The sequence below is a fragment of the Pipistrellus kuhlii genome, unplaced genomic scaffold (assembly GCF_014108245.1).
Source record: "Pipistrellus kuhlii isolate mPipKuh1 unplaced genomic scaffold, mPipKuh1.p scaffold_m20_p_9, whole genome shotgun sequence".
NCBI classification, from domain to species: Eukaryota; Metazoa; Chordata; class Mammalia; order Chiroptera; family Vespertilionidae; genus Pipistrellus; species Pipistrellus kuhlii.
Genome location: NW_023425595.1, coordinates 40,175,361 through 40,197,478, shown reverse-complemented (window position 1 = coordinate 40,197,478; position 22,118 = coordinate 40,175,361). Strand labels below are relative to the sequence as shown.

General features: G+C 41.9%; 1 protein-coding gene, 1 long non-coding RNA gene and 1 pseudogene across 2 annotated transcripts in view; all 3 read right to left on the bottom strand.

Moving 5' to 3' along the window:
* LOC118712482 (hemicentin-1) overlaps positions 1 to 22,118 on the bottom strand; it is a 98,116-nt gene that overhangs the window by 7,572 nt on the left and 68,426 nt on the right. The window contains exons 7-8 of the mRNA XM_045578026.1: positions 2,230 to 2,577; positions 1,526 to 1,807 (exon numbers count right to left, since the gene is read on the bottom strand). Coding sequence (XP_045433982.1) covers positions 1,526 to 1,807; positions 2,230 to 2,577 — 630 coding nt within the window. The remainder of the gene's footprint in view (positions 1 to 1,525; positions 1,808 to 2,229; positions 2,578 to 22,118) is intronic.
* Positions 7,778 to 9,575, bottom strand: LOC123651918. The gene is made up of 3 exons (XR_006740915.1): positions 9,378 to 9,575; positions 9,302 to 9,307; positions 7,778 to 7,790 (listed from the first exon to the last, which is right to left on the bottom strand). It is a non-coding gene; the product is annotated as an uncharacterized LOC123651918 (long non-coding RNA).
* Positions 16,155 to 16,883, bottom strand: LOC118712485 (annotated as a pseudogene).

The window sequence follows — 22,118 nt, the reverse complement described above, 5'->3', positions numbered from 1 at the left end:
TACTAGAGTGTATAATTGATAAGTATAGACTAGGTCTTAGCCATTATGGCCTTCTCAGTGTTAAACATTGTGTTGGCCCACAAAGTTGCTCAATAAATATTTGTAGGATAAGTGCATGGAAGAATACATAATGGTGGAAATATGGCATTTATAGAGCTGAAATGCTAGTGTATTAGATGAACTGTCACCTTGGACTTGAAGTAATCTAAGGTGATGGGGGGTGAACAGGCCAGCAGGGGCAGGCAGTAAGAGGTGACCAGGCTTGTGGGGGGTGGGGACAGTTAGGGGTGTCCAGGCCGGTGGGTGGGGTGCAGGTGGCGGTGACCAGGTCAGCAGAGGGGGAAGTTGGGGGCAATTAGGCTGGCAGGAGGGGCAGTGAGGGGCAACTTGGCTGGCATGAGGGGCAGTTGGGGGGTGACGAGGTTCACAGGAGGGACAGTAAGGGGTGATCAGGTCAGCGGTGGGGGGCGGTTAGGAGTGATCAGGCCAGCGGGAGGGGGCAGTTGGGGGTGACATGGCCAGCAGTATGTGGGAGGGCAGTTTGGGGCAACCAGGCTGGCAGGGAAGGCAGTTAGGGGCAACTAAGCAGGCAGGCAGGTGAGCCATTAGGAGCCAGCGGTCCAGAATTGTGAGAGGGATATAAGACTGCTGGTTCAGGCCCAATCCCATAACAACATCACCTGAGGGGTCCTGGATTAAAGAAGGTGCAGTCTGAGCTGAGGGGACCCCCTCTGCTGTGCACAAATTTCATGCATCAGGCATCTAGTATGTGCGTGTGTGTGTGTGTGTGTGTGTGTATGTGTGTATATCTTAAAACCATAACTGCATGTTTATGGTCATAGCATTTTTGCAATACTTTATATAGGTAGAGGGAGAAGAGAACATAAAAAAGGCTGAGGAGAAACATTGTAAAATGCGAACCAGGAGAAATGGGCCTGTTGGAGAACTAGGAAGGAGAAAGTATGAAAATGGTTCCTGGTGAAGAGAGCTCTGGTTTGAATGTTTCTGTCTCCTCAACAATCATATATTGAAATCCCAAATGATCAATTTGTGGTCCCGAGTTCATGAATGAGATTAGAGCCCTTAAAAAAGAGACCACTCCATACCCTCCTTGAGCTCCCTAGAACTTTCTACCATGTGAGGTCACCGGAAGAAGTTGGCTTTTTGCAACCCAAAAGAGGACTTTTACCAGAACCTGACTATGTGGACACCTTCATCAGGAAATTGCAGCCTCCAGAACTGTGAGAAATAAATTTTTGTTGTGTATAAGCTATCTAGTCTGTGACATTTTGTTATACCAGCCTGAATGGACTAAGATAAGAAGGCCCTGTTCCACTGCAAGGTTAAAAGGTTAAGACTGGAAAATTACTCAGGAAAGGATGGGAGAAGTTAGAAAAAAGAGGAGGGAAGTTGGGTTCTGGCAGCAAGATTGGTGTGGGTGTGATGTAGAGAGCAGAACTAGGCTTATATGCTGAGAGTTGCCGCCACCATGGATGTAAGCAGTGAGGGGAGAGAGAAAACTGACCTGCTATGGACAATTGTTCTTCCTTTTTCTGATTCAGAACAGGGTTCCAGACAGAACATATCAGATTCTTCTGAGAAGATTCACTGAGGAGCAGTGATGCTGTTACATGGAACAAGCCACTTTTGTCCTGTGTGTGAGTCTCAGACTCAGCTGGAATTTCTCTTCCCTCAGAGTCCATCCATTGGACCTTTGGCTGAGGGAACCAGCCCTCTGACTTGCACACCACTTGCATTTGTCTGGACTCAGTGAGTTCCACATGGAACTGAGGATGTGAGCCGAGAGCTGGGAAGAGGAAGAGAGAGAAGTCAGATCCTAAGCTCATTTTCCCGAAATTATATCCCTCCCCTTCTTATGAAGAGTTTTTGCTGCTGACTAGAACTCAGTGTACATACAGAACAGGAAACTGAGGCTCTGAAGAAGTTTTTGCAACAAAGGATGGGACTTAGACTCCTGGGTGAGAGAGAGTAGAACACAATCCAAAACAAATGGCCCCTATTTCTTATCTTCCACTATGAATCTCTATTATCTTTGGTTTAGCCCCAAACAGTGATATATGGGGTAATGGGGTGAGTAGAAGTGGTTGCCATCTCCTTTCCTCCTATGACTTCATTATATTTCCCAGGGAAATTGGATCAGAAGAAGGAGCACAGCCTAGAATAAACTCACCCCTGTGGGGTGATAGGGCAATAAATGTGGGCCATTACCTGCCACTTTCAGCTCAATCACTGCATCACTGTAGAAGGAGCCATTTTTGAATGCACAGCAATACTGCCCACTGTCAGAGGGTTGGACAGTGAGGATTCTCAGGACCACTATCCCCTTATGCATGACATTTTTCACAAGCTCTGTCCTCCCCAAATACTCCGCCATAGCTTCTTCAGGCTTGTCCCTCCCATCCTCATACAGGTGCACCACATGGGAAGGTAGGGATCTGTTCCAGTTTATTTCCATATTTTTAACATTTTGAGGAGGCAAGAGGAAGCAGGGCAGCTCAGCTTCACCACCCAGCATGGCCACCAAAGGTTCATGGGGCCCTTGGACTTGGAATGCTCCTGAAAAGAGAACAGAGATAGAATCAGGGTGGGCTGGGGGCAGGATTTGGGCAAATGAAATAGTTGACTACACACATGTTTGGCTATTACCATCTTAACCAACTGGGGAGAAGGTCTGAAAGGAGATAGTTGCTGAGTCTTGGGGCATCCCTTTTCCGACCTGAACATACACACAGAGCTAGCAGGTAGCTGGAGGTGTTAGACATAGAAAGTCCAGGCTTGGTTATGCTGAGGCATGCAAAAGACTTAGGGCATAAATGTTGACTAGGCACTTACTTGAGGGGCACATGTCCAGAGTCAACAAGATCCTGATAGAAAGAGCCTCTTAAAATTTGGGCCCTAGCCTCCTCACTTAACTCAACCTGTGGGGAGGGACCTGAAGAATATAACTGCAGAGGAGGGGGATAGACATGCTAACACCTTTAGGTCAGGTTCTGTCCTTGTCCATAGGAGGGGAAAATCCACAGGAACTCTGATAGCTTTGGATGGATAGTAGGATATCTGTTGAGAAAGAATCTAAAGCAGTTCACTGGAAAAGATATTTGGAAATCATTAATAATATTTGCCATGAGTACGGGATGAGAAAATGGGGGCATACAAGCTAATTTTTGTCAATCTTATTCTACATTGTCTTGAGGCTCTAGGAACTTATGCTTCTTTATTACCATATGGGCACTTCCATTCTCTCTATTTTTATTCCACCACATCACATGCACTTAGGTGTACACACACACACATACACATATCAACAGGCCTTGACCAGGAGATAGGGATGCAAATACCTAATACACTTCCTGGAACTTAATAAGTGGAATAAAGTTATCTTCTTTACTTTTCCAGGATCTCATAGCATTTGTGTTTTTGTCAAACTTTTGCTTCCATCTTCCCTCCCTTTTTCTTTCCATCCCCTTAGATAACAGAGAATCAGAAACTCAGAAGAATTCATACCTATACCCATTTGGAAGCCGAGGTAGAGTGAGATGAGGCTGCCATGATAAATTGTAGAGATTCGCTGTCTCCTCAGGTTACTGCGGCAGGGTGATCTCAAGGCTTTGTGCTCATGACTTATTGGAAATGGAGGAAAACACTGTGATGAGGAGAGAAATAAAAAGAAAACTCTGAGACTTAGGTCAAGGGTCAGAAAAAGGAAGGAATGCAGGAATATCTTGGACAGGTAAGGGGCATCTTATCTATGGGAATAAGGTGAGGGGCAGAGTTCGATGCATGCTCCTTTTTCTACAAGTTTTGTGACTTTGATTTTTAGGAATTTACAGGGTACTCATGGCTCTAGGTACCTTCTATATACTGATGACTCATGCCAAAATGTACATTGTCTATATATAATGTGACCCAGGGGCAGGACCTTGCTTCTAGAGGGACCAAGAGCTAAGATATTCCTCTGTCTTGGACCAACATAAATGAACAGGTGGCTTCTATTAATTCCCACACTACTACCTTCTTTGCCTGGCCAAGGCAGACTTCTAACGTCCCCTTCTAGAACTTGGAAATTAGTAGTAATAATGGGGAAGGGGCTGTAACATATCTCATCAACCACAGAAACTTAGAATTTGGTGTCCATGGCTGTGAAGTTTGTTGCTGAGGGCCCAGGACTCATAGATCTTGCTGCTCAGGGAGTCTGTAGGAAGGCTGGCCCAAAGAAGGGAGGGGAAGGCTTTCCAGAGGCCATATTCTCTTTAGGTGGATGTAATATATGAGGGAATGGATCCTGAGGTAGTAGAAGTATGTGGTACATAATTGTACAGGGTCTTAAGGACCATGGAAGCACCACAGAGATGGAGCATATATTACATCTCCGTGGACTAGGCAGCACTTCTCAACCTTTTTGATATAATAGAGAAAATGATGTTATTGGTTGGCTCCCCTATAATAAACTGGAATGGGATTAGGCTATATGGCCTTCATGGGAAAAATTATTTTCTCTATATTATATCAATATAAGAATAATAAAGTAGAATTTATTAAGAAATACTATGTGCCCACTTGGTATGGCTCAGTTGATTGGGCATCATCCCATGCATTGAAAGGTCACTAGTTTGATTCCTGCTCAGGGTATGTGCCTGGCTTGCAGGCTTGATCCCTAGTGGGGGCATGCAGGAGGCAGCCAATCAATGTTTCTCTTGGATATTTCCATCTCTCTCTCTGTTCTTTCCTCTTTCTCTGAAAGAAATCAATAAAGACATATTTTTAAAAATATGTTAAATATAAATTTATGAAGAATATTCCTAAAAATCTAAAATTTTTATAATTTTAAATTTTATTTAATTAATATAACTTTAAAATGTTTTTATCTGAATTTATCTGAGCCAAACTAATGAAGCATGCTGTGGAAAATGATGTAAAATACTCCTGTAGAATAACAGTTTTTCAGCTTCTATCATGCATTTGAAACTAAGGAGGGGAAGTAAGGAAGATTACATGGAGGTAGGAGTAAGCAAAGTGAGAATTGGATTGCAGGATAGCTACCAAGATATGTGCTATCTTGAGAGTAGTATGGCTAATTTCAAATGTGTGTTAGCCACATTAACACATTTTGAAAAATATTCATTATTTTGAACAAATACAGGTTTTTGAGTTCTGATTGTATACTATAATAAGTACAGATAATTATAATGTTCCATTATAATGATTAATTATGACTTAAATTTCTTTGTAGTCACCATTGGTGAGTTATTTTAGTTCACAAGTAAATAATACAAATTTTAAAACCTTTTCATTTCAATTCTTTTATTTTTTTAAAAAAGATTTTTTATTGATTTTTTAGATAGAGCCAGAGAAAAAAGGAAGCATCCATGTGAGAGAGAAACATTGGTTGTCTGCCTCCTGTATGTCCCCTAATGTGGATCTAGTCCACAGCCTGGGCATGTGCCCCGACCTGGAATCGAACTAGCAATTTGCCAAAGCACAGGATGACATACAACCAATGAGCCAAACAGGCCAGAGCATTCTCATTCTTTTCCATTGTATTTTAAAAGTTTAGGGCTCTTTCTCTTCTTTGTTCACACATGTAATGGATTTAAAATCCAATTGATTTTTTTTCATACAATGTCTCAAAATAAGGAATTTTTGTTGTATGTACATACAATAAGTTAACCACTTTGCAGTTAATTTGCATGTATCAGCTACAAATTGACACACACAAAAAAATCTGATGTCAGTGAAGACAGAATTTGAGGGCTGCTGCCTTAAGCACCACCAGGATCCTGTTCCTGGCCTCTTTGTTCCTCCCATCCACTCCAGGTAGAGTCACATATGGGCTCCTTTTGCACCTGCATTTTGAACTCTTCCTGTTGCTCTATGGGATCCTTTTCCTGAAGGGCAGTATTCAGTGCAGTTGGCTGAAGACTACACCTAGGCAGGCAGTCAAGCAGAGTGTGTAGTTATTATCACCAAGCAGAGGTTGACAGAAGTTGCTCTTCCTATTTGCTGCTCATCTTGCAAAGCCATCTATAGGGTGCAACTGTTGGGAAAATTGGTATAAAGACATGTTTAAAGATGGAGCATGAAGTCCTACTGGTATCTGTGCTGTACATGGTACCTTCAACTAAGTGGAGTCCTGTTTCCCAATCTCTTGAAAGTGTAGGACATGACAAGTTAGGGATGAAATTTTGTGGCAACTATCTTATGTGGGCAAGAGAAAGTTATCGTGTCCCCCTTCCCCCTAATCCCCCCCCCCCCAACCAGGACAGAGCCTGCTTCCCACCAATGGCAGGGAGGAGACACTATGGAAACAATGTAGAGAACTAAGAATGTGTTGAGAGACCTGATAGAGAAAAGTGGGGATGGTCTTAGCAAAGAGTTCTGGGCTGTTAGTACCAAGCTCTTCATAGAGCTAAGTCTTGAACAAAATTTATTTATAGAAACTCACTACAAAATTAAAGTGCCCAATACAACTTTTCCAATAATTCCCTTGTACTTCTGTCACACCACACATGATGTATTTATGGTGGAAACAAAGGAAATGGTTTTGAGAAAAGGAAAGCAGGAGTGAGACTTACTGTTCTATGGCATCTCAGGGGGGCCTGGAGGATCATGTGGCTGTTAGGGGTCCTCTCAGGCAACTCTGAAGTGGCAGTACCCCAGCTCTAGTTCTGGGGCCTTACTTTCTAAGAGCAGGTGTTTTGAGTACTTTACCAGCTGTCAATCATACTATGCTGGATCAGTCTGATGTTCTTGGTAAATTTCTTCAGAGACTTCACTTGGTCCACCATGGCTACTTCCTCAGGCTACACTGAAATCCCAGCAGTGATTTTATTTTAGGTCCACACACCCTTTAGTATTTGTAACTTTTTCCTCTGAAGGTGAGAATCCTGGCTTTTGATCATTAATCCTATATAATAAAAGAGTAATATGCAAATTGACTGTCACCCCAACACACAAGATGGCCAGCAGGGGAGGGCAGTTGTGGGTGATCAAGCCAGCAAGGGGGGGGGGGGGTAGTTGAGAGGTATCAGGCCTATAAGGGAGGGCAGTTTGGGATGTTCAGGCCTGAAGGGGAGGGCAGTTAGGGGTGACCAGGCCAGCAGAGGATGGCAGTTGAAGGCATCCAGGCCTACAGGGGAGGGCAGTTAGGGGCAACCAGACCTGGTAAGGGAGGGCAGTTAGGGGTGACTGGACTGGCAGGGGAGGACAGTTGGGAGGGACCAGGTCTGAAGGGGAGGACTGTTGGGAGGAACCAGGCCTTCAGGAAAGGGCAGTTGGGGGAACCAGGCCTGCAGGATAGGGCTCTGTGGGGTGACCAGGCCCATAGGGGAGGGCAATTGGGGTGACCAGGGTATCAGGGAAGGGCAATTAAGGGCAATCAGACCAGCAGGGGAGTAGTTAGGCATAGATCAGGCTGGCAGAAAGTGGTTACTGGATGATCAGGTTGACAGGCAGAAGTGGTCAGGGGCAATCAAGTAAGCCAGCAGGCAAGGGGTTGGGATTCAGCATTCATGGATTGTGAGAGGGATGTCTGACTACCCATGTAGGCCCAATCCCTTAAACGGGCAGTCGGACATCCCTTGAGGGGTCCCAAATTGGAGAGGATATAGGCTGGGCTGTGGTAGCTCTGGTTAGAGACATTTCTCTCAGGAGCTCAGGGCTGGGAGCTGGGATGGTATGGGTTAGAGAAAGGATGTGCAGAGGTATTGAAAGGGGAGGAAATTCATGAAAAGGAGGTACTTCTTTGATGAACTTTTGACTTTGGACTTGGACTGGGACGTTGTGTTTGGCATAGAGTGGAATAAAGCACTACATTTCACAAACCAATATTACGAGGGCTTTCTATGTCTCCACTTTGGAGTATGAAACTGATCACCAGTTATGTATCTTGGTAAATTTCATGAACATAAAGAGCATATAACTAAGAAGATTTTGGGCCTATAAATTAATGGTTAACATCCTCAAGTTTAAATGAAGAGCATAAAACTAAGAAAATTGATTACCTGTAAGTTAATGATTAATATCAGCAACGAAATTTGAAACATTGGCCCTCACACCAGTTTCCTTGAACATGTTCCACATCTACTTTCATACATTTTATTTCTTCTCAAACCCCATACCTCACTGCTAGTCTCCTCTACCCCCCCAGCCCCCCAATGCATGAATTTCATGCACTGGTATATTTATATTTTTGATCAACCCCTGTGTGTGAGGCCAATTTCTCACCTCTGTTTATATGCTTTCTCCTATATCAATGCCCCCCTCAACCCTCTCCAGCACTCTGCTGGGCATTCCCTCTGCATGGACCCCTCCTTACCTTGTCTGGGTTCTGGCATGTCCTACCCATTCCTCACTGTGCTCTGGCTCTGACGCTCATTGGAGAGCTTCCTACCCCCATGGACTGTCACCTCCCCCGTGTCAGGCCACCTCGTGAAGGGCAACCTGACACTGCTTGGGCTCTGACCCCTTGGGGTCTGGCCACCTCAGTTCCCCTTTTTCCAGTACATCCTGTCCTCACTGCACTGCCAGAATAAATGTTGACTTTGCCTTATCCAAACAGTTTAAGATTGGGTTGTTCAGGGAAGGAAAAGAAAGCAAAAGAGAAAAAGGGAAGGAAAAGAGGAGGGAAAGGCTATCCCTTGCTTTAAAATATTTTTATTGTTTAAGGTATTATAAATAGTAGTACATATGTATCCTCCCCCCCTCCCCCATTGACCTCCCCTCCCCCCGCCCTGCACTTGCCCTTACCCTGCCCCCACCCTCACAGGGTCTTGCATCTGTTGGTTGTGCTTATATGCATGCATACAAGACCTTCTCTTGATCTCTTACCCTGCCCCCCCCCCCAACCTCTCTTGCTTTTTAAAGTAAAAGAAATACAACTTTGAGAGATGGAATAGAAAATAAGCCTCTCCAATCATTTTTGAAGAGCCCATATGGGGTTTAAGGGTACAAACATTCAGCTGGTTCACACCACTCCTAACTGAGCATCTTATCTTGCAGTCTTTTTACACCTTCAGGTGTTTATATACTGTATTTTGAAAACCACTGATCTAGGCATCACAGATAAATAATTGCATGCAAATACCTAGGAAGAGACTTCAGAATCCTGGCAAACAGGCCCCCCAAGCCTTTTAGTTGCCATAATTATTTGACCCTACACCCTAACCTCTACAGTTCTACTCCCCTTCCCTCCTTCTGTCCTCTTCCATTCTACTTTCCTGTGAAGAAGCACAGCTCTCTCCATCCACACCTCCTCTATGTAGAACTTTCACAGAACACTAACTTGTTCCTTTCTTCAAACTGCCTCCTCCTTAAAATTTGAGGCTGACCCTCTCCATAGGCAGGGGCTCCAGACTTACCTTTGCCTCTGCTGTGGGGCTGGGTCTCCAAGGATCTGTGGCAGCTCTGGTTAGAGACATTTCTCTCAGGAGCTCAGGGCTGGGAGCTGGAGGTGGTATGGGTTAGAGAAAGGATGTGGAGAGGTATTGAAAGGGGAGGAAATTCATGAAAAGGAGGTACTTCTTTGATGAACTTTTGACTTTGGACTTGGACTGGGACTGTGTGTTTGTCATAGAGTGGAATAAAGCACTACATTTCACAAGCCAGTATTACGAGGGCTTTCTATGTCTCCGCTTTAGTGTACGAAACTGATCACCAGTTATGTATCTTGGTAAATTTCATGAACATAAAGAGCATATAACTAAGAAGATTTTGGGCCTATAAATTAATGGTTAACATCCTCAAGTTTAAATGAAGAGCATAAAACTAAGAAAATTGATTACCTGTAAATTAATGATTAATATCAGCAACTAAATTTGAAATATTGGCACTCACACCAGCTACCTTGAACATGTTCCAAATCTACTTTCATACGTTTTATTTCTTCTCAAACCCCATACCTCACTGCTAGTCTTCTCAGCTGCCTCATTTTCACTGACCCAAAGAAGCAATCAAATCTTTATATCAAGGGGGAGTGGGGGATTAGAATGGGGGGTTGAGGACAAATATGTGATACCTTAATCAATAAAGAAATTAAAAAAATCTTTATATCTATACTTATCTCCCTGCAAACAAAGCCCAATTTCATCTGTGTATAATTTCTCCTTTTCTGTGTTAATGGAGAAAATAGGTTTCTATCTCCATGTTCTAGGCCTCCCAATCAATTTGTAAACAAATAATTTGTGAATTAAATCCTGTTCTGCTTGAACTCTCTAGAGATATTTCTCTTTCCTATATTTTATGCTGACTGATACACTAATGCCCCAGTTTTCTCATCTGATAATGGGTTTAATAATAATACCTACAACATGTGGGAAAGATGGGTCCTTGCTTGGGTCTCACATTTTGGAGGGCTAACACATCATAACTACTTACAAAATGCATTTATTAACAAAAGTGAAGACAGCAGTGTCACTTGTAATCTGTCCTCAGTACAAAGTTCTCATAATTAATACTATTCAGGCCCAGGGAAACATACCTCCATAGTTTCGTCCTAAATCCTTAGAACTAATCTATATTTAAATGTAGTAAAATTTTGCAGTTTATAATGAGGTGAAGTTTTGTTGTGTGTGTGTGTTTTTGTGACAATTTCAAATACAGTTTAATTTAATACCTTGTGTTTTATTCATTCACTGCAGTGCCTAGAAAGTGCAGGGTTATTTCCTGTCCCTGTGCACATGCTCTATATGCAAGTATAGAGATTGCCAGTTACTTATTATGGCAACTCATTTCTTAAAACTGCCATGGAATTTGTTGCAAATTTGGGTCTTTCAATGTTTTGTATGAAACAAAAACCAAGAAGTGGATCAGGTTTCTGTGATCTACTTCCTCATTGGTGGGTCCAGGAGAAGGAACCATTAGATGGAGGAACCTCATTGCTAGGGAAGCCCCAGGCATTCCCCCTAGCTTATCTCCTGCACTCTGGAACAGCTTGGGAATCATAGGGTTGCAGACTTTCTCCAGCTCTTTCTGCTGATCAAATTGTTCCTTCTCTGCAGTCTGATTCTTATGAATTTAATTGATGATTTCATTACATTTATCAAGAATCATTTACTTATCCTCATCATTGAGCTTAACTTGAAGTTTTTCATCATCAGCAGTTATGCTTTTATGTTGATTGCCAATAATTTAAGTGATTTATTGGACGATACCTTCTCCCACTGCTTCTCCTCTTTAGCTTTGTACTTCTCAGCTTCTTGCACCATGTATTTTTTTTTAATTTAATCTTTTTTGTTCAGATTATACAATAGTTTCTCCTCCTCTCCCCCTGCCCATAGCTCCCCTCCACCTGTTTCCCACCCCACTCTCTGCCCTTATGTCCCCCGCACTGTCCTCATCCATAGGTGTACAATTTTTGTCCAGTCTCTTCCTGCACCCCAAACCCCTTGCCCCCTGAGAATTATCAGTCCACTCCCTTTCTATGCCCCTGATTCTATTATATTCACCAGTTTATTCTGTTCCTCACATTTTTAATTCACTTGATTTTGGGGTTCACTTGTTGATAGATATGTATTTGTTGTTCATAATTTTTATCTTTACTTTTTTATTCTTCCTCTTCTTAAAGAATACCTTACAGCATTTCATATAATACTGGTTTGGTGGTGATGCACTCCATTAGGTTTTTCTTAACTATGAAGCTCTTTATCTGACCTTCCATTCTGAATGATAACTTTGCTGGGTAGAGTAGTCTTGGTTGTAGGTTCTTGCTATTCATCATTTTGAATATTTCTTGCCACTACCTTCTGGCCTGCATAGTTTCTGTTGAGAAATCAGCTGATAATCGTATGGGTGCTCCCTTGTAGGTAACTGTTTTTCTCTTGCTGCTTTTAATATCCTCTCTTTGTCTTTTACTCTTGGCATTTTAATTATGATGTGTCTTGGTGTGGTCCTCTTTGGATTCCTTTTGTTCAGGGTTCTGCGCACTTCCTGGACTTATAGGTCTAATTCTTTCACCAGGTGAGGGACTTTTTTTTTTTTTTAAATCAATCTTTATTGTTCATATTATTACAAAGGTTCCTCATTTCTTCCCCCCTCCACCAGGTTCCCACCCCACCCTCTGACCCTTCCCTACCCCCCATTGTCCTCATCCATAGATGCACAGTTTATGTTCAGTCTCTTCCCTTTTCAATCATTATTTCTTCAAATAGTTTTTCAGTATTTTGCTCTTTCTCTTCTTCTGGCACCCCCGTAATTCTGATGTCGGTATGCTTGAAGTTGTCCCAGAGACTTCTTACACTATTTAACTTCAACTTTTTGTATTCTATTTGCTTTTCCAGAGGACTGTGTTTTGCTTCTTGGTATTCTAAATCTTTGACTTGATTATTGCATTTCTCTATTCTGCTGTTGCGTCTCTGTATACTATTTTTTATTTCAGTCAGTGTATGTTTAATTTTGAGTTGATCCTTTTTCATATCCTCAAGGGTCTCACTAAATTTATTGGCCTTTTCTAGGAAATTCTTGAGAAACCTTATAACCATGATTTTGAGTTCTATATCCAGTTGTTTATATTTTTCCATTTCCTTTGTTTGTGATCAGTTACTTTGTCTCCGTATTGTCTTCCTTGCTTTAATGGTTCTTATGGTTAGTGATGATAACCTTATTTTCTTTTCCTGTACTTTTATCCCCAGCAAAGACTTTGAAGGTGCCATTGGTGACTTCCATCAGAGGAACATCACAGAGCTCATATGTCTATGAGTATGAACTATGTCTATGAGTTCAAATTTTCCAAGTAGATTATTATCCTTGGTTATGGTGCACTTGTCATTGTAAACCTGAATGAGCACAGCTGGCTGCTGGTCAGAATAAATAGTGAAGGTCTGTGTCTGCTTAGAGCAGGCGTCTTCAAACTACGGCCCACGGGCCACATGCGGCCCGCAGAGGAGTCTGATCCAGCCCGCCAGGTTTTTTGGGCAGTGAGCGCAGCCGAGGTGTTACAGTAGGAATTAGTAGTTCATATAGTCCGGCCCTCCAGCTCTCTGAGGGACCGTGATCTGGCCCCCACTTTAAAAAGTTTGAGGACCCCTGGGTAATTCTTGTTTAGGAAGGCTATTAATTATTGATTCAATTTCTTCTTTTTAAAAAATTGTTGATAGTATTATAATTTCAACCATTTTATTTCCCTTTGCTCCCCTCCACCTAGCCACTGCCCCACCCCAGCTTTCAGCATATGATTGTCTATGTCCATGGGCTATGCATATATACATATATATTATTGTATTAATCTCTTACAGTCCCTCTCTCCCTTTCCCCCTATGAGATCAGTTACATGTGTCCATGCCTCTAGCCCTATTTTATTTGTCAGTTTATTTTTGTTTATTAGATTCCATATGTTAATAAAATACTGGCTTATTTTACTTAGAATAATAATGACCAGGTCCCTCCATGCTGTCACAAACTGTAGGAGTTCCTTTGCTTTTATAGCTATGTAGTGTTCCATTGTGTAAATGTCCCACAGCTTTTTTATCCACTTACCTACTGATGAATACTGATCTTGTCTATTGTAAATAAGGCTGCTATGAACACAGGGTTACATATATTCTTTCTGATTGGTATTTGAGATTCTTAGGATATATATCCAGAAGGAGAATCATTGGATCAAAAGGCAGTTCCATTTTTAATTTTTTTTGAGGAAATTCCTTAATGTTTTTCACAGTGGCCATATCAATCTGTATTTCCATCAACAGTGCACTAGGGTTCCCTTTTCTTCACCTCATGGCCTACATTTGTTATTTGTTGATGTATTGATAGTAGCCATTAACATGTGTAAGATGATACCCCATCATAGTTTTAAGTGGATGAAGCTCAAGGTCTGACACTGGCAGTGGATGATTGAAGTGAAGTGGGTCTATGCACTGTGTCTACTTCTGGAACACTGTTGCCTTTCCCTTTACCATTCTTAGTGTACAACTTCTACTCCCTCTTCAGTCATCAGGTGCAATATTACTCAAAAAAGGCTTTGTTGAGAAAAAGTGCCTAAAACATGGAAATGAGGCAAAAACAAATTCCCTGTCTTTTAAATATCATGCTACTACATTATCTGAAAATAATCTGACTTAGATAAATAAAACTTTATTATACTTTTTCTGACCTTTAGAAAATTAACTTAGAAGTCTTATTTTAGACTTGTTTTTTTTTTTTTAATTGTTTTTGAGCTAATTTTGTTATCTGCTTTTTTTTTCTCACTTATGAGTTAATTAAAATTATGGCACCTGATTTCTCTGTTTTTTATAAGAATTATGATTTAAAAAATTTTGAAAATTGCACTTTGATCTCTCCTCTTTGCCTTTCCATATCTATCTCTTCTTTGAGTTTTTAAGGCATCCTCTTCTTGTTCCATTCATCTATATTAATAAAAGGGTAATATGCTAATTAGACCAGTTGACCATCCATCTTCTGGATGTCAGACTTCCTTCCAAAAAATACTATGGTGGTGGGGGCCAAGGCAGAGGCAGTTAGGGGCAATCAGGTTGTCAGGGGAAGGCAGTCGGTGGTGAGATCATGCCAGCAGGGGAGGGCAGTTGGGGAAACCAGGGCAGCAGGGGAGTGCAGTTGGGAGCAAGTTCAGACCAGCAGAGGAGAGCAGTTGAGGGTAAGATCAGCTAGATTTCAGGAGGTTCTGAATAATAGTTATTCTGTATTTTAGTTGTAATTTTGATGTGATTGTGGGAGGTGGTAAGTACTGCCATTTACCTATGCCACCATCTTTGTTCCAAGGCCATTCATTTCTTTCTCTCTCTTTAAAAAAAAAATATTTTTTTATTGATTTCAAAGATGAAGGGAGAAGGAGAGATAGAAACATCAATGATTAGCTGCCTCCTGTACACTCCTTACTAGGGATTGAGCCCCCAATCTGGGAATGTGCCCTGACCAGGAATCAAATTGTGACCTCTTGGTTCATAGGTTGATGCTCAACCAATGAGCAACAATGGCCTGGCATACAGGAATCATTTTCTACTGGAGGTTGGTGCATTGGGAATGTGTTCCCATGCTATAGTGTCTCCATATATCCTACATGTTTCTATGTGTTTTTTTCTCACTTGTTATTAGAAGCTGCTCAGTCAGCTCCCAGGTATTCTTCAGGGGAACTGTTCTATCTATAGGTATGAATTTAATGTGTTTATTGAAGGAGGTGAGTTCAGGGTCTTCTTACACTGCCGTTTTGGACAGGAAGACAGAGATATTACACTAGAGATGGAATCTTACAGGGTGTTCGATAGGGTGAGACCTCCTTTTAGGTGCTAAGTTTTACCAGGAAGTTAGATAGGATTTGACTAGGCCAGTAGAGAAGAAACTTGGAAATTCTCTCCTGTAAATTAGCTGCCCAGTCAGAGAAACCATTAACCTATGCACCAATGGGGATATGCAACCAGCACCCATGAGGGAATCTTATCTCAAACATACATTATTTCATTAATCCTCATAATAGGTATAATTATTGGCATTTTATCAATGTGGACAATTACATTGGGAGGCAGCAAACAACTTGAGATAGCTTCCTGTCTAGCTTCTTAACCTGGTGTATGGCTGATTTAAAAGTTAACCCTTGCCGAAACTGGTTTGGCTCAGTGGATTGAGCGTCGGCCTAGGGACTGAAAGGTCCCAGGTTCGATTCCAGTCAGGGGCATGTACCTTGGTTGTGGGCACATCTCAAGTGGAGGGTGTTCACGAGGCAGCTGATCGATGTTTCTCTCTCATTGATGTTTCTAACTTTCTATCCCCCTCCCTTCCTCTCTGTGAAAAATCAATAAAATAAATAAATAAAAATAAATGAAACTTAACCCTTACATGCAGGGACATTTTCCTACCTCTTCCAAATGGTCTTCACAATAAAAATCTTAAAAGCTAAGCTGAAACATCCCAGTGCCTGTCCCTTCTACCCAAGAAAACCCCCACAAACAAACTACCAGTTCAGGCCAACTTCTTTAGCAGAGTCTTAGGCCAAGGCGAATGGAATTCTGGGGTGTTTCTGAGGCACATCTGTACCAAGCAGAGGCTTATTCTCCTAAGCCCCCCACAATGCCATGGAATGGGGACAAGTGTGGGGACATAAACAGGGAGAAGGAAGCAGAGGTGGTCTGTGTGTTCCTTTCTTTGGAACATGAGTGGTTTTTTGTTTGTTTGTTTGTTTGTTTGTTTGTTTTTTATTGTGGGAGGTAGATTGCCCCTTTTTAGACTTCAGTGGCTAGGGTCTTGCTCTTCTCTGGGTTCTTTCCATCCTTTAGCTCTAAGGCTTCATTCAGTTCTGGGGATCTCTGAAAGAGTTCATGGATCTGGAGTGAAATATTCTCCATTCAGTTGCATCTTTGGTGGGGGAGAGGAGTTGGTGTTGGTGGGCAGTGCTCAATTCATGCTCCCAGTGGACTGCTTGAGTCAAGACTTTCCCTTTTTGTGGAAATTTTCTTATTCTGGGTGCTGGTCTCTCCCAGGACAGGGGCAAGAACACATCTCAAAGCTGTTCTGTCCCAGCAGATTAGCATTGGAGTCTTTGATGGGGAGGATGATGATGGGGAGGATGGGTTGCCAGTTCATGCCTCCCATGCAGGAACTGTTACACATGAAGTTGCAACGAATGATAGTACAGTCAGAGTTCACGTCAGATGGCTCATAGGGCATATCCACACTATGTTGAAATGCATTTTTATAGTGCAAATATTCAACACATAAGTTCCCTTCCACCCAGATAAGATGCTGAGGAAGGGCTGGACTTCCTCTATGGTTACAACAACACTTATGGTAGGAACAGTGCCTCCTGACCTCTGTCATGTACTTGGACTTCTCATAGATGGCCATGGCACAGACACAGGTACCGAATGGGAGTGGAGAGCTGACCTACACTTGCAGGGGGCTGGTCTTTGCTAGCTGGCACAAAACAACAACAAAACCAACAACCTGTAACTTCTGCTTTCTCTTTCATGGATAGATTCTCTGGGGAGCTGTGGGTCTCTGCTCTGGTGCTTGGGAGCTTTGAAGCCCAGCCTGGGTTTAGGGCTTCTATGTTCTAAGGCACATGTGTCAAACACAAGGCCCTCGGGCCAAATCCATCCCGCCAGGCCTTGCAATGTGGCCCGCACCACGCTGTCATCACTGCACCCCGCTGCGTTTCCATCACAATGACAGTTTATGACTGTTCAGTAAACCATTCGGCCCGCGATTTAGGCTGGATTTTAGATTTTGGCCCCTTCTCTGATTGAGTTCGACACCCCTATTCTAAGGGAACAGACTTTCCCATAGTGGGGAGTTACTGCCTCCCTCTCAGCCTGCCAGCCTGCTGGGTCAGCTCCTCTCATGACCTCGCCCTTCCTATTAGTCTCCAGGTGTTTTCTGTCCTTTCTTGATGTAAGTACCCTCCTCAGCTGGACCTCAGTTGGTAATTTCCAGTGACTGTTCTCCAATTTAGTTGTATTTCTAGTCTGGCACTGGGGTGAGGTGAACAATAGGGCTGCCTATTTGGCTCCCATTTTCTTCAATAAATCCAAGCCTGTTTTTGTTTTGTTTGTTTATTTATTTTGTTCTTTAGATTCTATAAAAGAAATGATATGGAATTTGTCTTTCTGTGTCTGACTTATTTCACTTAGCATAGTACCCTTCTAAAGATAAATTAATAGTATCAAAATGTTTAAATGTTTATATTAGGAAAGGAAAAAGTAAGAAACCACTTATGAAGCTTCTACCTCAAGAAACTAGCAAAAGAAGAGCAAATTAAACACAAAGAAGGAAATATATAATTAAACTAAAAACAAAAAATCAGGAAATATTATTAGCAAAAAATATAAATTCAATGAAATAAAAAGATAGTTCTGTGAAAAGATTAATAAAATTGATAAATTTCTAGATATTTTAATCAGGAAAGAAAGATAAAACACACATAATTCCAATATCAGGAGTGAGAGGACATAACTACAGAACCTTCAGATAGTAAAAGAATAATAAAAAATGTTTTAAACTACTCTATGCCAAATTAAGAAGGTCAAAATACAGAGTTTATTCATCAATTTAAGATATAGCAAAAAGCCAAGGTAAGAGATGATTTACATTAACACACTAGGAGAGTTGGCAAGCACACTGTGCAAATCCTATTCTGAGCTTTGTTCATAGTTCCTGTTTTTCTCTGCCTCATCAATCCTCATTGCTGATTGTGTGATTTTATAGACTAAAGGATCTTGAACAAGGAGGCTCAGTAATGTGTTACCTGAGGGCAATACCCATACTTGCAGGATGATTATACATACAAAGCATAGCTGTAGCTCTTTGTTGTCCTAATAAACACCTATAGATTTTACTCTTATTTCTTGGGCAAGAGATGGATGATGCCAGAATGAGTATTTCCCATGGGTGATCAATTTAAGACCTCATAAATGAGTGCTTCATGCATATCTAGTATATCATGAATATTTGGTCCCTCCATCAATTTTCTATTCTTTTCTATCTTCCTGCTTCTCTCGCAATATTAATAATAACAATAACAAGAATAGTAATAGCCTTTCATTGAATGTCTCTGTGTTGGTGCAAGGCAAGGATGCTTTATGAAAGTTGTTTTCTTTAATCCACCAAAGTTCTATAAGTAACATATTATTTGTCATACTAGAGGCCTGGTGCACAAATTTGTGCATATTCAGGCTAGGACTGGCCCACCCCAATTGGAGCTGAGAGGGATGGGCCAGGTCAGTCAGGGGAAGGGGATGTGGGAGGTTGGCCAGTCTGTGTGTAGGGGGTCCTGGGTGGTTGGTGGACTGGCCCTGTCCTCTGGTTGACCTGTGGTCAAACTCTAGGTGGAGGGGACAATTTGCATATTACCCTTTTATCATATAGGATTTTATGAGGTATCAGTCTCATTGATGTGACTTCCTTTGAGCAGAGCCTTTGCTGATTTTGATCTTGTTGCTAAGTAGAAAGGTGAAGGACAGATACCTCTGAAAAGGGATGATTGTATACTGGGGGGAAAAAGAAAAAGAATAAGTGTACCTGTTTTTTGGGCAGTTTTTATTTTATTTATTAATTTATTTTATTCTTTTCCCCCCCACAGAACAAGAAATTGTTTTATCTCAAATGCTGGTGCATAACAAATAACAAGCTTAATTAGAGGAGGAGACAGAGGGAAACTTCAGAAATTTCTGGATAGGTTTGAAACCCTTTAAAGTTGATGGCATAACTGTTCATAGAGTCTTTTTTAAATGTAGTGTCTTTCTTTTACTTGACAATTTTCACTTAACAGCTCTTTCATGATGAAGTTCCACCAGTTTTTTCCCTGTAAAGTTAAAGGTAAAACAAAATTTCTCTAGGATCTGGAGGTTATTAGAAATAGATTTCTTTAGATGAAACTGGTTTGGCTCAGTGGTAGAGCATCGGTCTGCAGATTGAAAGGTCCCAGGTTTGATTCCGTTCAAGGGCATGTACATTGGTTGCAGGCACATCCCTGGTAGGGGGTGTGCAAGAGGCAGCTAGTCAATGTTTCTCTCTCATCGACGTTTCTAGCTCTCTATCTCTCTCTTCTCCTCTCTGTAAAAAATCAATAAAAAATAATAAAATAATAAAAAATAATTTAAAAAAAGAAATAGATTTCTTTATATTTTCATATACATTTTAATGTCTGAATTTGAAAATTTACTAAGGATTTCATTTTTTTACTTTTAAAAATAATGGTCAAGATAATGAATTTCTTGAATTACAGATCACAACAGCTTTATAAATGATCAAGATACATGTACAAATAAAATTTCAGATGCTCTTAGAAACATGTTAAGATGTAGTACACATGATACCTATTTCTTCTGGGATTTGCTTTTTCTTCTGGGATACTAAGAACACTCACCTTATTATTATATACTAAAAAAAAAAAAAAAAGTCCTTAGATACCTATAGCTTGAATAGACCACAAAGTGGAATTTTCAAAGTTTTCTCAATAGGCTTTCTGTCCAATAAACTCAAAATACATCTGGTGTCTTACACTGGATACATTACTTTTTCTTGCGTATTTAGTATCAGTGGTCTCTTGTACTGGCTAGCAGTTTGTCTTAGTCATGATGTATTCTTGCAAAACCATTCCTTTTTATTTTTTGATTGATTTATTTATTTTTTAATTAAATTATTATCTGTGTACATATTTTAACATTGCCCCTCCCCCCATACATACCCTCCCTCTCCAGAGTTTTGTGTCCATTGGTTGTACTTATATGCAGGTATACAAGTCCTTCGGTTGATCTCTTATCTCCCCCAGATCTCTCTACCCTCCCCGCTTTAATTTGACAGTCTGCTTGTTGCTTTACTGTCTTTATATCTGTCTTTTGGTTCATCAATTTATAATGTTCTTTAATATCCATAAATGAGTGAGATCATGTGGTAGTTCTCTTTCATTGACTGGCTTATTTCACTCAGCATGATGTTCTCTAATTCTATCCAGGTTGCTGCAAACCGTAAGGAATGTTTTTTTTTGTTTGTTTGTTTGTTTTTTCCCCCGCAAAAGCATTCCTTATGGTAGATGTGGAAGTCATTTTTCCCAATGCAAAGAAGAGACTCTGGATCAATCACAAAGTCAAAGCCATGGGTGTTTCAGGACAAACAGGTTTCAACAGTCCTAACATCCTTTTTCTCTAACAGTTATTACCACCACCCCTTTTTTTTTCACAACTGTGCAGTCACTGCCCTATTCTATTCTGAAAAACAAAACAAAACAAAAAAAAATTTTTTTTTTTTCTTTGAAGACCAAGTTTTTCATTGGCACGGAACTATTTGGAATAAACTCAAGAGACAGTGGAATGCAGGGCCTCCCCTCAAGTAGTCTCTTCCTCTTGAACCACATTGAACTACTCTTTGGCAATAATCTCATCGCAGTTGAGTTCTTCAGCCTGAAGACTGACAATTCTAAGTGAAATAAGCACTTGGAGGAGCACCATCTTGTATAACAGGGTGTTTTCATAATTCATCTGGAAGCCACCATCCACAGCCTTCGTTTCCCCGGCGCTGGACTTTCTCATAAATAACTTTTTGACTTTGTCCAGGGCCGCCCCCCGCAGCTGCGCCCAGTCATCGTCATCAAAGTAGGGGTGGGCGAACACCTGCAGCTCCCCTGGGCCCAGCCGGCCTGCAAGGCCTCGGCCCTCCGCCACCACCTCCCCCGCCAGCACCGCCGCCAGCACCGCCGCCTCCGCCACCTTTGCCACTGCTGCTATGGCCTGGGCCCCCTCCTCCTCCATAGAGCCTTCCTCCTCCGGCTGCAGCGGACCGCTGTTGTGGAGGTGGCTCAAGGATGGCTGCCAGTTCCCAACGCCCAACTCCATCTGCAGCAGGTCACCCTTGCCGGCCACCAAGTCCATCTGCAGGTCTTTGCTCTCTTCGTACAGTTTGCCGCCCACCTCCATCTGCAGTTCGTTGATCTCTTCGTACAGCTCGGACAGCTCAGACAGCCGTTGGTACAGGTCTGCCATGGTGCCAACGACTCTAGCTCTGGCAGGGCGTGTGCTGCAGGGCAGGAGCGGTGGGCCCTTTGTGGCAGTTTTTAGACGGTTGTTTAAATAAATCCCAGTGGTGATGCAAATCAGCACTACCAGAAGTGCCAAAGTTCCTACTATACGCATTATGATGAATTTCATATTGTTGGACTCAGCAACTGAAATTCAGATGTCCACCAGTAAGTTTCCCTGAAGAGAGTTCACATATTCACTTCCTCCTCAGTGAATCCCCAATCATGTTCCCTCTAACAATAATACATTGTGGATCCTCCCTCTGTCTCTATTTCCCTTTCAAAGTACGCTAACTAGTAAGCTCAAGTGTCCATCTAAATCACACATGTCAAACACAAGGTCTGCGGGCCAAATCCGGCCCGCCAGGCCTTGCAATGTGGCCCGCACCGTGCTGTCATCACTGCACTCCGCTGCGTTCCATCAGAATGACGCGCGGTGACATAGGAGGCTTGTGATCTCACCGGCCGCCTCGCCAGCCGCCGTACTTGCTATCTATTACGCATGAACATAGATAACAAGTCATGCAAGATTCAGGAGGCGTGACCTATAGTCCGGCATCCAATGTGGTTGTGCGGGTGGCAGAGCAGAGGAGAGAGTGAGTGTGCGGGCATAAAAAATACACAGCAGAAGCTGCCAGTTCCTGGC